The sequence below is a fragment of the Mya arenaria genome, chromosome 9, assembly GCF_026914265.1.
Source record: "Mya arenaria isolate MELC-2E11 chromosome 9, ASM2691426v1".
Taxonomy (NCBI): Eukaryota; Metazoa; Mollusca; class Bivalvia; order Myida; family Myidae; genus Mya; species Mya arenaria.
Genome location: NC_069130.1, coordinates 75,911,894 through 75,929,415, shown reverse-complemented (window position 1 = coordinate 75,929,415; position 17,522 = coordinate 75,911,894). Strand labels below are relative to the sequence as shown.

The following is a 17,522-nucleotide window of genomic DNA, read 5'->3' as shown; positions in this document are numbered from 1 at the left end:
GGTGACACATATTATTATGAATTCAAAGAAAACAAAAGGTCTTTGTAAAACGTACTAAACATTGAATACGTCTTTTTAAAAGATTTGCTAGACTGTACAAGGAGTATAAAGACAAAAAATGCATTGAAAATAACCGAGACCTTGACATTTGACGATATAATATCACAATTGAACATGACATTGACATTTCTACTGATCCCCATAACTATAAGAGTCATATATAGGTCATATAACGACTTTCATTTAAGTTTCATAATCCTCGGTCAAAGCGATTTCAATTTTTAGTTCTGACTGTTTTTCAAAAACATATTCGGCGTGTACTAACCCTTTGATCCACTGCCCCCAAACCAAATTTATCATCTACTAAGTCAACGTACCACTAAAGTTTATGGTCATGGGGGTAACTGATCTCGAGTTATTTAGGCGAACAATGTCTTTAAAACAGTTCAATACAATACAATAGTAGTTTATTTCGCATAAAAAGTTACACAGCTTATAGCGATAACCAGCAGGATGGTAATAAAAGTATAACATTTTCAAAAGAAAACGATGTTAGTTTGTCATTAACATTTAGCATGTGTCATATTAAATGCATTTTAGAATGTTAAATAAAGCATAAGTATAACAAAAATATTACCAATTAATAAATATATTCATTTAGAAATACGATTAAAGCCGGTCTTGATATTAATGACATTAATAAACCATTGTTGACTGTCACCTTGCCCTTTGACATATTGACGTAAAGAACATCATCAACTAGCCATTGGTAACCTATGGCTGAGATTGATGAACACTCAGTGACTCCAGTTGTGTTCTTGGTAACAAGCATACAAATATAATTCTTAACATAAACAAAATCATCACCATTGCTTAAGTTGTGGTTGTGAATGTCGGTTGAATTGAAAAAGGTTCTTCCTTGCACTCGTTTATTAACCAATCAGCGGCCAAGAAGAAAAAACGTAGAAAAAAAGAATCCATAAAATAATACAATCTCTCACTTATCTAATAAACTCTCACTTGAGTTCAGTTTCGAAGTTAATATAATGGATGTACTTTTATGTCTATACACGATGTATTATCTTACTGTTAGAGTTTCATATCTTGACCAAATCATTCATCGCCCAAGTGTACTGTCCTAATTTGGTCTCAATATTAGCAACACAATAACAGAAATTGCCGTGTATAGGAAAGTAGCAGTGAATTGGAAATAAACGGTAATTTAAGATTTATTTGATAGTTTGGATGTAAAATACCGTGAACCAAATACACAATGGATATTTTCAGCAGCATTAATTGGGAACAAAATCTGCGTAAAACGTGTTGACTTTCTTGTAATATTCAGAGGTTATTCTATTAAATGAGCAATGTACTTATATCTACTTTACACGTTATGGACTGAATAATTTAGACAACCACAACGTTTAAGTAATTGATGTAATTGATATTTGATCGGACGTTTTTGGACTTTCGGACATACAACCTTTTTTGGTTGGTATTTTAGGTGTTTTAGGTAAATGGCATTCAAGGAAGCAATATATTTTCTTTGCGTTAAATGCGTGTTTACAAGAAAGACCATGATTTGCGCATTTTGTTTCCTAAAGTTGACGTCACACACATGAGATCATAAAACAAGTACTGGTACGAACTTATTTTTACTAAAACAATTCCGACCTCTGTCACCAAAAAAACCCGTAACGATCACACTTCTAGTTTTAATAATTTGATATAAACCTAACTGAGTAACTAAAACAACATATATGAAACGTTCTTTCGAGTAAATACAAATAATTTAATATTAAATAACAATTTCTAAATACTTCATTAAGTGTAAACCATTTCCAACTATTAATTTCTTTAAAATATAGAATCACTTAACTGATCAAATAAAAATACACTAATATTACATCCAACGAGTCATTCGGAACTCCTGGGCCATTTTGTTTTATCGAAAACAACCCCGGATGTATGCCGGTACATCAGTGGAAGTAGTTCGTAAAATTTGAAATTATATTATTAATTAAATATAGTGTTTTAGATTGTATTTGTAGATCTAAGTTTAAATTGATTGCCAGTGAAGTGTATTATTCCAAACATAATTTAGATTCCCAAGAGTTGTCATTACGTTTAAATGCTAAATTGAAATTACTACGCGATCTACTTGCAGCGGACTTAAACATACCGAATGTTAATTAACGTATCAAGATTCCAATAGAAATTACTTAATATGGAAATTTCATGGAACATAAATAAAACAGTTTGCTTATTCATTTTAATATTTCAAAGAATCGTTTACTATGAATGCAGTCGAAATAAGTCGGGACGAACGCCGTGGAAACATGAGTAAAGTTAATGTCATAAATCGCCAGGAAAATGATTCGCCAATGACAATCCTTTTTAAAGAAAGAAGTTTGGTAGAAATTAAAAGAACATCGAAAAGATCAATGTTTTTGCCATTTCTATTAAAAGTATAACAATTTTGATGGTTTTGTCCGGGGGACGCGGCTAATATATATTACTACATTGCGTTTATCAAGTCCATACTATGTTCTATACGTAAGGTTACTCTAGTTCTCGTTGTTTCGACATTCATCACATTTTCATACTATGGAATAAAGGAAAATGAAGTCTAAAACTGATAAATGGATTCGGGGATTGGCTAAAAATAATCTATTATTTATTGTGCACTTTGGCATAAAACATCATATATATGCTAAAGAGCAATGAAATATCTTTTGAAATAGTCAGGAAGATAGCATTACTTTCTGAACCAATCCGTATGTCGGTCATTCAAAGTGGCCAAAGAGCCATACCTAAGTAGTTAATTGTTGACTGAATATTTGTTTACAGGTTTTCATCAAAAGTGAGTCACCAAGATCTAATTACCATGAATTGGGTGCAGTCGTTGCCCATTTTGTTTGCAATGCAGGGTATATTATGTGACTATGGCTGTATTTGCAACTATCGTGTGGAGCTAACGGTCTATTCTGGGGTAAGGCGCTATGTAATGTACCGTCGTTTGCTTTGTAACAAGCAAGTATATTATCACTTTTATGTTCTGCTTAATCTATCAAGTCTCCTGGCAATCGCCCGATATCGGTTGGTATTGCACCATGTGTTCCAAACAGGCACGAATATAACAAGGGATGACCGGGTTAAAAACGTAGATGATAAAGAATATCATAATAATAATAGTGAACTCTTCTTGTTTGTTTTTAATTTCTATGGATTTTCTTAAAATTGGTCTACCGTTAAGAGATGTTTCCATCTAGATGACGACCTCCAGCTCCACACTTGGATCTATGTTCGAATTTGATTGCAAGCCGCTTGGACCGGAAATCGACGACAAAGGATGGAAAATTATTCAGTTTGAGCATGAGGTATTAATTAACAGTCCTTATGCTAAAGATCATACTACAACTGCGTGTTAAATGGTTGAACTAATTAATGCAAAAACATATGGATAATTAGGTTTGTGATACTCTTTGTGGTTTGGCAGTTGACCAGTCGACATTCAAATAATCGATGGTTAAGTAATTGGATGTTATTTTGTAAATATGAAAACATATGCTAGTTTCCTTATTTAATAAAGACATTCAAACTCCTCGCAAAACAACATCGACAGGTTTAACATAGTCAAATTAGCCCAAACTAACATTGTTAGTCATTTAAAGGTAAGCTTTTTAATGAGTGTGTGGTCTTATTGTGTGTGCTTTTATTTGTGTATGTGTCGTTTATACGTTTGTTTTTCTGGTTTATAGTCGTTTGAGCTCTTGCCTCTAAACAGGGTTTATTGTTGAATTATCGACTTACTGGTCTTATCCATTCAGTTGTCATTGCATTATTTAATCGTAATTAATATTTATATGGAAAACTACAGAAACAAGCACAGTAGTCGAAAGTTTAAACCCCGTTTAATGATACAGAGCTAACGACAAAAAACACAAAAACAAACGATCACAAACCAGAAACATGGAGCAACAGCACAAAACTTCACAAACAACGCAGCACATATATACTGTATAAAAAAACTAGGGGTGTTTATCAAGGATTGTTAGGTACCGCCTTGGAACGGTCAGTCAAATGTAAATTTACTGTTGGTTAAAACTAGTATGTGTGCACAGCCTCACTCTTATCCCAACAATCCCGAATAAAGTAAAAACGTACATGGTAAATCTTTTCAAAGAATGCATTAACTTTAAAGAGGAAACTTAATAATAAAACAAATAATAATGAACTTATAGGTAAACCCCAAGTAATTCTATGATTATGGATCCCGACTCTATCTGCAGACGAAGGAATACAATTCAGAGTATCTAATGCAAAAACTTTTCAAAGATATGATGCAGTTATTGTTTGAAACTATAAACATCCTACACAGTCTGCCATAGCAAATAAAAGGTTTAAAACTGTGTGATCATAGAGTTTCATAATGAAAATCATGATTGTACTAAAACCAGAAACAAACAAAGAAAACATTATTAAAAATGAAAACACAACATATATTTGCTAGAATCTGAAGTCGGTGCCATTGTGAGTCAGCGCCAAATAAATGTGCTACAAGATCTAACAAGCGCTTAGTTTCTTCATTCGAAAAATATTCCATAAGTAGTAAACTCTATGGGAACCTAAACGTAAACTTAAACATTTGTTTGTATTTTGTCTATAGCTAGGTTACGTACAGATAGATCCGGATGTCCAGATACAGACCTGCCAGGGTGAAATACCACCAGGCGATGTCGGTTAGTTTAGCCTTTATGTAATAAATGGATTATACATAAATAGTATGTGTGATAATTGAGATAACTCAACGCCGCCCTGAATTTGATATCAATAACCATGAAACCAGTGAAAACAGCGTGCAACTGTGCCCGCTCAATAAATAGATAAATAAAAAAATACAAGTGGGATTTGATTTTACATGTTTATATGAATGTGATCTCCTTCAACCGCTGCTAGTTTTCAGTATATTTAAATACTATAAAAACGAAATGTTATATCGGAGTTATAATACAAATAACAATTGGTTTTGAGATTTTTTTCGGTATCTTCCCAATCTGTTTACTCTATCATCAATTTAACGAACCTGGTCCTTATAAATACAGTCAATTTTCACAATATTTAATGTAATCAGAAATTCAAAAATGCAAAGTTTATGTTCTGTCTTCAAAACGTTGATAATTTGATTTAACGCTCATGATAAACACATGTATAGCAATAACAATATCTGATCTGCCTTGAACAGCATGCAGCGAAACCGGTTGGCAAATGCAATAGATTGAACCCAAGTAATGTCGTTTGCTTACAAGTTTCTTGAACAGTTATACTTTCACCTTTTGATACATACATGTACATATAAAAATAGTATTCAGTTGCAACAGAATATTATATTTCATTGCTAATTTGATGTACAAGTGGAAGTGTATCGTAAAGAACCTATTCCACGAATAAAATCTGGAAAGTCTTGGATATCTGCTTTTTTAAATCATGATCTGTTTTATTTAACATTTTGTTTTTAAGTGCTTAAAATCACTGACAGCTGTTGATAGGTGTACACATAGTGTCTGTTTTACCCTTTTAACATGTCATTAAATGATCAATGTCTATGAATCTTCAATACAGTTCAGGAACAGAAAACAAATCCAAATTGTCATGACAACAGATATAACTTTTAACTATAGGCAACTATACACAATGAACATAAAACACAATAGCGAAATAGTACTATGACAACTTTAAGTTGTCTTGTGTTGTTTATGAAGCACCAAGTAATAATTTCTTGTAACTACATGTATTGTAATAACTATTATGTTTGACAATGTCCCTTAGAAGGACGGAACGACTATCAAGAATTCAAAACTTTGGATAGAAAATATGGTTTTGTCGGTTCACTGCATACAGAACTAATAATTATTGTCCGAGAAAGAATACTCTATTAGGTAGGACGAACACTAAACAGTTGAGCTGGGTTAATGTATTCTGAAATGCTCTTTGCCTGGATAAGACATACGTTGAATGTCAGTATAAGTTTCCTATACTGCCTTATATTTTAACATGTACCTTTCAAATCAACAACTACACCAATTGTTGCATCAGTTATAGTTCAAACTTTTGCTGTTCGGCATGCCCCGCCACCAGAATAACTAGCATTGGAGTAAACATGGTCCATTTTCTTCTGCATATTAGTTCACTTATATATAATTTAACTTTATTTAAGAAGTCCTTATCAAACATCTGAGGTGTATGATCTTTGAACTATTATACATAATGCATTGTTGTCTGTGTACATCGTTATTGTAATATCTAAGGGCAATTGAACATAATGTTGTTTGATTATATTTGTTGTTTATCCTTATTTTTATATAACCAGTTACAATGAAGACAACGTCATAGGACATACTCAACTACAACAACTCTCAGGTTGACATCTGTTCAGAATCCACAATCAACTTCTTCTTCAACATTTTCAGTAGTAACATCACAAACGTCATCAAAACCAGTAACACACACTGAAACAACAACGGCACCTATAGAAAAAACATCGATTGCGCCTTCTACACCAACGCCAACAACAACAGCAACAACAACAACTGCATCGACAGCCGCCTCTCAACCATCATCAGTTGTAACTACGATAATGTTACAATCATCCTCTGCTGTTCCAACGACAACTATTTCACTTCAGCCGGTTGTAGGAGGTTAGATGTGTAATTAATTTTCTGTAAAATATTTGCAATTAGTCTGACTGTTTCCTTGACAAAATGCATATCTTAGTTTAGTTTTTACATTATATAACATCACGTGGGTGTGTACTTGTACCAGGCAGCTAAATGAAAACGCTGCAGTTGGGTTTTAAATGTCGTTTGCGATATTCGTTGAAACATTTTCTCTTCATGTTAAAAATTTCATTTGGGTACTCGGTAGGTTAATTATGCTTGATGTTGTTCTATTTTAGGTAAGATGTAGAGCGGACTTAATTTACTTATGTGCAATAATCCCATAATTCAGCTTTTATTCTTTATTTGTAATCAACTCAGTAATAGATGTCTTAACAACGTTACCGTTACAAAATAACACCAACAGTACAGTTCATTTTAATATTTTAGAGCAAGTTTGCAGATCAAGCATATCATGCTAAGATAACATCGTTTTCTCACTTTTGTTTCAACTTGCTTTTGGTAGTTTTGTTTTGCTGGTGTAAAAGAAGCAGGAGTTATTTATAAAAGCTTCAAATTTTAACATTTTACGAATATATCATTATGTTGAATGTCTGCACATGTAATTTTGTAGCATTATTGAACAGATAATCGTTACAGAAATAGGATTTTTATGTAAACTTTATATACAAAATATTTTTGTTCCGTCAATAGATTGACCATATCCATTTCCGTCACTTATTTCGTTAATAAAAGCTCTACTCTCAGAAAATTGGTTAAGGTTTGTGAATTATTTTTTACAATTTACTTATAGTGAATGAGTGCACTGTGTTTGGTGGCATTATGCAAATCATACAGATTTATTCACTAAAACTTATACAAACAGCCCCTTTTTTAACTGTATGCGCATTCTTGGAACTTCATTTTTAAAACAATTATAAAAAGACAAAATCTTCAATGGATTTTGTCTTTAAAAGAATACCTTAGTTTATATTCCGAGATTATAATGAGAATAAGAAAGAAAGGAACTTGTTATTTTGAAGTCGGATTTATTCATATGCTCAGGTGATGTTGTTACTATAATTTAAAAGTATTTGTTTGGATCTGCTTAGAAAGCACCCCGAAAAAGGTTGTTTTTTATCGTTTTGTTGCAAGTGAACAAAAAGTTTTTATTTTCACACACAATCACATATCTCGTAATTACCATAGACAAGTCAAAATGAAATTGTCAATAAAATTCATTGATCTTTGAAATGATACTTAAACTCTGATTATCAATTGAGTGATTAGAATATATTGGACATTAAGTACATGTAGATGTAAACGTCTTTCTCCCACCTCAGATAAGTAGATCCATTAATTTAACCATGCTAGAAATTCTTATCTTGCCCACGGGCGAAGATAAAATGCCCGTATGGAACTTCTTTTAATGGTCACCACATTGTAATTACCTCCTTTGTTGAAGACTGTCGTCTGTAGCGCATCGTGGAAACCTTGTCTTGTGGCAATATTTAGAACGCAAGTTAATTATTTCTTGCTTCAAATGTCACCAGAAAGCAGTTTTCACGCACCTTTCAAGAAATAAAGCTTCACTCTTCTTAGAACTATTTAAAGACCGATCAGACCATTTACATACTCTGAATCACTGACAACCACGAATTATCGCATATCCGTACGCAATTATTTTCACTAAGCACAAAAGAGTTCCAGCAAAAATATACAGTTTTACTTAATTTTGTTTAACTGAGGTGGGAGAAAAAGCATCTACCATAGCCGCTCGTGTAAGACAGGTTCATCCCAACCCTCGCGCAGGGTGTTTTAAACCTCGTTTCCGCAAAACACCCTACGCTCGGGTCGGAATGAACCTATCTTACACTTTCGGCCATGGAAGAGACTAATACTTTTAAGAGCAACGATAATATAAGAAATCATGATTTGTAGTTATATCATTCCTTAACTAAACATGTCAGATACTGTACAAAAGAAAAATATAGATAATGTCAACCCAATAAATATAATTACAAATTATCCATCTTGTTTAAAGCTGCACTCTCACAGATATACCATTTTTACATTTTTAAAACTTTTTTATTTTTTGTCTTGGAAATGCAAATATTTGCATAAATATCTGCAAACCAATGATATTAGATTGTTGACAAAAATTCAGATCGTAGAGTTTCATATTTCCATTCGAAAATAACGTTTTATGGCTTAAATATGCATAAAACATCAATTTTTGAAACTTAAATATAAAAATCCGCGAAATGTTTTTTGTCAGCAATCTTATATAACTGGTGTCCATGGATTTTCGCAAACATTGGCTCGTTCGAAAACAAAAAATAAAAAAGTTGTCAAAACGTCCCATCTGTGAGAGTGCAGCTTTAAACATCACCAACTCTTGTAATGTCTCTGACGCATCATTTGCATCTTTAAAGTTCACAGTATCAACCGTTTATGGTTTTTGTGATTGGAGAAGATCTTGACATATATTCATCGCGTTAATATATTTCTAGTTCTAATAAAATCACAATGCTGATTCAAAATATTGATGTAGTTTCCCTGACACAGCCATCAGTTTCTTGCATCATTTGTACTTATTTTCATAAAATTTGGATATTCACGTTTTAATTGAGAAGATATCTAAAAGTCCAAATTCATACATTTTTCAAAAGTTTAACAATTATTCTTATTATAATTAGGCCGTATTAAAAAACCTCAAGTGTCAGACTACAATTACTGAAGATACATTCAAAGAAGAAATTGGATCCATAAGTTCGAATGTGAAATTTATCTATCGGAAGAATTTCATTTAAACCCAAGTGCAACCTTATTCTTCAATATGCTGTAAAAATTGCGAAAATATGCACATTGCTGGAAGCCGTTAATGGTATGTTTTCGTATTTTTATGTTTTTATGGTATTATTCTTAACTACATTCTCACTGTTGTATATTATACCAATACAGTGGAGTACGGCTGTAAAGCGAAACATTTGCACCACGCCATTGTACACTACGGGCAACTATTCACAATTGACCAGACTTGTTACGAGCTGGTTCACACTCAAAAGACTTGGACGAATGCAGAACATGACTGCCATCACCGGGGCGGACACTTGGTACACATTGAAAACGAAGAACAGCAAAACAAAATATACGACGTGGTGAACCAGTACCATAGGCATGCCGTGTGGATTGGCCTCAATGATCGACAGCTGGAGGAACATTTCCAATGGACCTCAGGTTTGTTGATAAAAAAAGTAACAAGTATGTGATTGATTATTCATAACCTGGATCAAGTCTTGTTTTGTCACCATTTCCAAACATTTCAATGCAGTTACCCTTACATTTATTAAAGTGACACTCTTATTCAAAATCAATACATACACATGTATAACAAACATCAATGTTGACTGATAAACCTTAAAACACTTACTAAATAATGCATTTATGGAAAATATTAATTACTGATAACAAGATTGTAACCGTGTTACAATAGAAGAAAGTGCAAAAATATTAAATGATTGGTGAATGCTAAAAGATTTACTGTGGTGTACTATTGTCTCATAAGGTAGACATACCGTGTTGTATGCTCATTTCTTTCAAATTAAACTCGGTATCCTTCATAAAAACAATGTTTTCGACATTTATTAATCCTTTTTGGAATATTAAAACAAAATTATTAATTGTGGTAAACTTATTTGGGAGTAAGAGTGCATCTTTAAACATATTTATTTTTACAACGATTGTGAAACAAGTTAATCACTCTCGTTGGCACGATTTTACGCGAGGGTGTGGTCTTGTGTTGTGGGGGAAACTGGAGAACCCTGAGTAAAACCCACTTGCCCGGCTTGGTGACCACAAATCAAATTCGCATGCGCCCAAGCCGGGAATCGAACCTGGAACGCCTAGGTGAGAAGCGAGTGCGCTAGCCACTGCGCTAACCGGACAACTAGCCACTGCGCTAACCGGACAACGTTTCTTGTCCATTGAAAAAATAGGTATACACATAAATATAAACAAATGTAGAAAATAAGATTTATACATACTGAAATAAAAGAACTTCAAGGGATGACAAAGACTGATCTAAAACTCTTGTCAATATTTACAAAATGTAAGAATATGTTTTAAAGTACGACAAAATGTCAACATACTTTCTTAACCCCCTATTCATAACCACCCAATACATTCGACATCATTTAAACAGGTGATGCTCTAAATTACACCCACTGGTTCCCTGGCAGAAAGAGCCCAAAACCCGACTCCAGTCACCCTGAGGACTGTGTGGCGATAAAGTTGGGCGCTCATAGTGGGCAATGGGAGGATATAAACTGCCAATTCCAACATGGATATGTTTGCGAATACGGTAATTTGCAAATATTTACAAAGATTTGTTTTGTAAATATGGTAATTTGCCCAAATGAGCATGTTTATGATTACGTATTCTATAGAACGTTATGTTAATGCTGTTGTAAATAATGTTCCCTGCAGCTGTTTCATTCAGTGGCAGATCCATTGCTGCGAAACAGTGGCTCCAGCTCTTTTAGGAGCTGTATATAAAAAAGAGCCAATGACACTTCCTAGCTAGAGCAAAAGAACGGACATCATCATAAAATGTAATATATAATAACAAGTCATTCTTACGTTTTATGATAATGCCCGGTCTTTTGTTCTAGCTCGGAAGAGTCATTGGCTCTTTCTTATATACAGCTCCTAAAAGAGCTGGAGCCACTGTTTCGCAGCCGTGAGATCGAGGTTCGAGATTAAAAATTCTAAATCTTGTTGTTGATAAAACATGTTGTATATACCACCATTCAAATACCATTAATAAATGATTGTTTTCAATGCTTGTTAATTGCACGAAATGTGAATGTTTTGAAATATAACGTCTTTGTTAGTTTTGTTTTCATATAAAGACTCGGACGGAACTTGCAATCCACAAAGTCACACTAAATTTATTGATATCGTTACGCCATTAATAATATATTACTGAACTGGCTCTTTCTTCAAGATGCAACACTTCAAACTCCCTCATCAACTCCAGCACCAAATGTTGCCGTTAACAGCGATGGTTGGTTAAATTTCTATTTGTGTTCATTCAAAACTATAATAATTTAAGGAGCTTTCACAAAAAAGGATAACTTTGTAATTAGTAAGGTTTATATTTACAATACGAGTATTTTTAATAGATAAACATACTGCAACACCAACATCAAATAATCAGATCATACTCCCTATTACGTTTGAAATTAACATTATAAAACTACTGAGTGCACCCGATACATACATCAAACGCACTGTGGTTCGTTCCAGGCAACATACGTTTATGTTCCCGACGATTGAACCAATATGCCCATCAGCACCATACGACTGTTGGTGAATTCGGAAAGAGCTGCTACGAACTACTTCACCAGAGAATTACATTCAGCCAAGCTGAAGTTATGTGTAAAAAAGCCAGCGGACATCTAGTGCATATAAATGATGCAGCAGAGCAGCAGTACGTGCAGTCGTTCTTACATCGCCATAGTCCCCACACAGCCATCTGGACAGGATTCAACGACCGCCACTCTGAGGGCCACTTCCACTGGACCGCGGGTCAGTACTCCTTTTGTACTACCAAAATCGTGTGGCGCTATATATCTTAATGTGCGACCTTAACATAGCAGTGGCAGCCCTATAGGGCCACTCCCCCCCCCCCCCAAGCGGGCCGTCAAGAAATGTTTTTCGGGGCACATCTTTATTGTTTTAACTGTACAAATAAGTTGTTTTGTCACAATTTAAATTTTATATAAGCATTTGAGCAAATAAACAACATGATTATCGAGTATAATATAGTATACGAAACGAAAAAGTCTTTTGAAAAATGACATCGGGGCCCGAACATTCGATAAAACAAATCGGCGCCGCATTTTACACAGACAGCTGATCAAAAGTAGACAAATATGGCTGCAGTTATACGCGTAAGTTTACTGTTTTCAGAATATATAATATACCAGAAATATAAGCTGTTTTATACTGTTAACACGTGCACATTATATGTTCGTCATTGCTTTTAATAATGTCATTGTGTGCCAACAAGCAAGCAAGTGTGTGCATGACGTGCATTTAACAAAAAATTAAATTCAAAACATTGCCGCTTTGAAACTTTCCATTTCGGCCTTTATTCTCGTCTAGTTCGCTGAATTATGCTAGAGCCTTTGTAAATTAATACATACTAATTTAATTGAAACCCTTTTTGGAATTTGTTGTCAAGTTGTTTTTACTTCAGTTAACTTAAATTTATAACAATGACATCCAAAGTACCTACATTATCGTTGAGTGCAATATACTGTAGTGTAGGTTTATATAGCACTTATTTTAAAACATAAATATGTTTGTCTCAGGTGGTCTAGTGGTTTACAACTGAGCTTGTTAATCCGTCGAACCTGGTTCGGTTCCCCAAAAGGCTAGATATCTTTGTTGTTTTTTTGTTTATCTCAGTAAATGATAACTTTTTAATTCAATTTATCTGCCAAACATTATTAACAGTGAAAACAAATGTTAGTTCCATGTCATTATATGATTCAAATAATGCATTCGAAAAAAGTTTGATATGTTTATAATTAGTTGTGCCCCCCCCCCCCCATTTAGAAAAGCCTGGATCCGCCGCTGCATAGTACAACACTCTGGTTGTTAATACTAATTCCACTGTTCCTTACCCTAGTTTCTGTTTTTGTTGTGCCTTTGTGTCGCTCACATATTTATTTTTTGCTTTTATTTTTTGGAAAGTTTCGTTTATGTTTTAATAATTTACAAAAAGTTTCATATATTATCAATTCATCTTAACAATTTTTTCATCTCAATAGTATTATAATTTTGATTGGAAAAAAACCCCATATGAAAACATAACGATTGAGGTCATAATATAAGCTCCCAGCTATCGCCTAAATCGTTACGATGAAATATGTATAATATGTGTTGTTTCAATTTATTAACATGAAATGAATAATGGTGAAACGTACAAAAAATCTTTATGTGTCAGCCTTTTAATGTCAGCTAGATTTGATCATTCTGTTTGTTTTCGTTCACTGTTCTTAAGGGCATGCCACAATGCAAATGTTGATTGGGAAGGCCAAAAATTAAAATGTTTAAAAAAATTATGAATGTTTTATTAAGGTTTGAAAATTTGAAGAACAATCCTTTTTAGGAGTGAACCATACATCAGCTATATGTTTTGAGGTAATAAGGAGTTGAGAAAATTTTACGAAAGAAGGTTTTATCAGATTTTGAAAAATAATTTGCATTTTTTCAAAAAGGTTTGTCTACAATATTGATATGTTTTTGTGTCAACATGCCCGATAATGTGCCCAATGAACGACATGATGATCTCTTTTCAAATAAGAAAGATATTCATTGAAATAATGAAAAAAATAAATAAGTTAAGTTCATACAACAATGCAGATATCCTTCTTAAAATAGCTGCAATCACCAAAATGTCACAATACATTGTTAGTCTTGAATATTTGGACACAAAAAAAACTTTGTACGATGACACTAACCCAAAATGCAAATGCTTTTTGATTAAAAATATGGTAACATTCTTTCCGTAAAAATACATAATTCAAATCAACAACTTCACGTGTTGCAAAAGATGTGTGCTTTGTGATTATCAAATGTTGAACTTCAAAACTAAATAACAAATAAAATTTTGTTCTTCAAACAAACTTTGCACTGTTAAAAGTCCTAAATCGCAAGATCTTTATGGACCTGGCTTGACTTTAACTTGTGTTTCGTCAAAATATCTTTCAGGTGACCCAGTCTCATACACCAACTGGCTGACCAACAACACTCACCACAACAGACTGGATTGTGTCATTCTTGATCCAACACAGGGCGGGAAATGGCACGATGTCAGTTGTAGCTCTAGCAGCTTACACCAAGGATTCTGCGAATTCCGTAGGACATATTTGTATTAGTTTTATCTCAACTGTAACCATTTGCCATTAATGCCACCCACCAAAAAAAAGTCTGTTTCTGATGTTGGGCCATTCAAATACATCAAATATACACAACACATCACTACAGTGTAGGTTCAGTTTATTTAAGATTAAGCCTTTGTACAAAAGACGCAGCATTGTGCGAGTATGTTTAAATATGGAAATTAATTGCCAACTTTTTTGTTTTTATTTTTCAGCCACTGCTGCAGCTCAAGTAGCCTCGGTTCTTGTTGGGTAATCTACTGTAGTAACAGTTAAACCCACAACTGTTTCTCAATTTTTGTGGTAAACTGTACGATTACATAAAATCAAAATACTTTGAGAGCGTTGTTGCAGCAACAAGACACAAATTGTCCCAAAATTGAGTCAAAACATGTGCCATGTATTTCAGTGTCATTGGACAATCACTTCCAATATTATTAATATGCAAGCTCATTATTCACATTGATGTACAATTACGTATTTACGGCGCTGTTGAACTGAATAGCATTACTACCGAAAGCGAAACTGTATCGTACAAGAATGAAGACACATTTATAAAAAATGTCAATGTCACGACCGCCAATCGTTTAGCATATACATATTAAGTATGTTGCTTGCATAGGTAGTAAGCAGTAGCCGAGTAATTTGAAGGTTGATAAGAAGGTTGGTCCTTGTAAAGGGAAATCACTCATATTTATTGGGAAGTCAAGACATTGTCAGATGGTTTTTCCAGGGGGCAACGGATGTATGGCAATGAAAGCCAAACGTTAGTTTAAACTTATTTAATTTTACAACGATTGTGAAACTATTGCAACATATATTAATCACGCTCGTTGGCACGATGTTGCGCGAGAGTGTGGTCTTGTGTTGTGGGGAAACCGGAGTATCGAGAGAAAACCCACTTGTCCGGCTTGGTGACCACTAACCAAACTCACTCTAAGCTAAACGTTGCTATGCAAGTCAATGGTAACTAAGGAAGTCATTGATTGATATGGATGTAAGTAGTCACTGTGGAAGAAAGTGGGTGGTTGCTAAGGAAATCATTGGTGGCCAAGAAAGTAAAAGATTGAAAAAGAAGTAGTTGGCTTCTTAGGTAGTCGATGGTTGTTAAGGTAGTCTTTGGTGAAAGAAGTCATTGTTTGCTCAAGATGAAGGTTATTGCTAAGATAATCATTGGTTGCTTAGAAAGTCAGTTTGCTAAGTAAGTCATTAATACGAAAGTCTTTGCCGTTTGGTTTGAAAGGGTGAAGGTAATTAGTAAGGAAGTCCTTGATTGATAACGAAGTACTTGGATGCTAAGGAAATTATAGTGCTAAGCAAGTCATGGTTGCAATCGATGTAGGTAGTTGTTTATGTTATCTTTGTAACTAAGGAAGTCACTAGTAGCTAAGGAAGTCATAGGTTACAAAAAATCATTGGTTGCTATAGATGTATGTATTTGCTAAGGAAGCAAGTGGTGGCTAAAGAAGTAAGTGGTCAATATGTAAGTCAATGGTTGCCAAGAAGAACGTTGGTTGTTAAGGAATTAAGTGGCTGCTAATTAAGGAGGTCGCTGGTTGCTCAGGTAGAAAGTGGTTGCTATTGGAGTCTTTGGTTGCTAAGAAAATCATTGGTTGATAAGTGCCTGTCATTGGTTGATATTGATGTATGTAGCTACTAACCACTACATGAAGATGTATAACAAATATCCAGGATGAAGTTTCAATGAAGATTTTGTATACAGAAAACCTGGGACCAGGGAAGCGGTACCAGTTTTTACTCGAGGAACATAATTTGAACAAAAAAAACCAATTACGAGGTCACAAACACATATGACCACAAATATCTAGGGTACTGCTCTCTCAATTTCAAAAATGATTTTGAAAGATTTAATTAAGCAACATAAAATCGGAGACCCCGGGATGGAGCCAGCTTTGACCACAGGGGCATTATTTGAACAAACTTGGTATAGGACCACTACATAATGCTACATATCAAAAGGTCTGAGGTGATTTTCTAAGTTTTCCATTGAATCATTTAGTGAAAACTTGCTGGCCCTCAGTTGGCCAAGTTTTCAACATACCAACTTTAAAGAATATGATAAAGAACAATCTCATTTCTGTATACTTATTGTGAAATGTGGCTAGTGGTTTCTAAGATTTTCCATTTGGTTGCCATAGCAACCAGAGTGGCAACCAGAGATGGAACCTTTTTACTTCAGGAAAATATTGACGACAGTCGGACGAAAGGCATTTGTGCTCTGATTAGCTAAAAAAAGGTTGATTCAATTAAATTTAAAGGCAACCCTATTGTATTGAACATGAAGAATGTTTAAGAGTAGTTGAATACAGGTCTATTTGGATTTTGTATGATGTTGAGGCTGTCGTAATGAGGACGGATGGACGACTGACGTCAGACAGTTTTCTAACACAATATATCACCATTGAGCATCATTTTGAAATCTGGCCAGCAGTTTCTGAGATTTGGTCAAGGACCACTACATGAGGCTGCATTCCAAATATTATTCCAAATATTAAGGGTTTTGGCCGGGCAGTTTTAGCGATTTTACTATAAAGGTATATAGAATACTTGTGACCCCTGAGGAAGGGCCTTTTTAGAACTAAGGAACCTATCTTCGTAAAGGACCAATACCTGAGGTTGCACACTGAATATCATGGGTCTTGGCAATGGGGTTTCAGAGAATTTTTTATAATGTTGAAGCTGGACCCTGGATGACAGACATTGGACAATCAATTGAGCTAAAAAGAAATGTGTATGTCAAAATAATGTGCCCAGCATCTTCCATATCAAAGCTTATCTTAGTGTTCGTGTTTCACATACGGCTCGTAAATTTGTGTCACATACGGCTCGAAAATTTGTGTCACATATGGCTTGTAAATTAAACTGCATCATATTCAATTTACAATACATT

At 34.2% G+C, this 17,522-nt stretch overlaps 1 protein-coding gene across 1 annotated transcript; it reads left to right on the top strand.

Annotated features, from left to right (window-relative positions):
* The first annotated feature begins 1,109 nt into the window (after nt 1–1,109).
* On the top strand, nt 1,110–14,948 carry LOC128203493 (macrophage mannose receptor 1-like). The gene is made up of 11 exons (XM_052904927.1): nt 1,110–1,217; nt 2,851–2,992; nt 3,273–3,380; nt 4,670–4,742; nt 6,471–6,698; nt 9,621–9,896; nt 10,861–11,019; nt 11,665–11,724; nt 11,967–12,248; nt 14,442–14,588; nt 14,827–14,948. The coding sequence occupies exons 2-11, from the start codon at nt 2,888–2,890 to the stop codon at nt 14,865–14,867; spliced, it is 1,479 nt and encodes a 492-aa protein (XP_052760887.1). The 5' UTR covers nt 1,110–1,217; nt 2,851–2,887; the 3' UTR covers nt 14,868–14,948.
* The last annotated feature ends 2,574 nt before the right edge of the window (nt 14,949–17,522 follow it).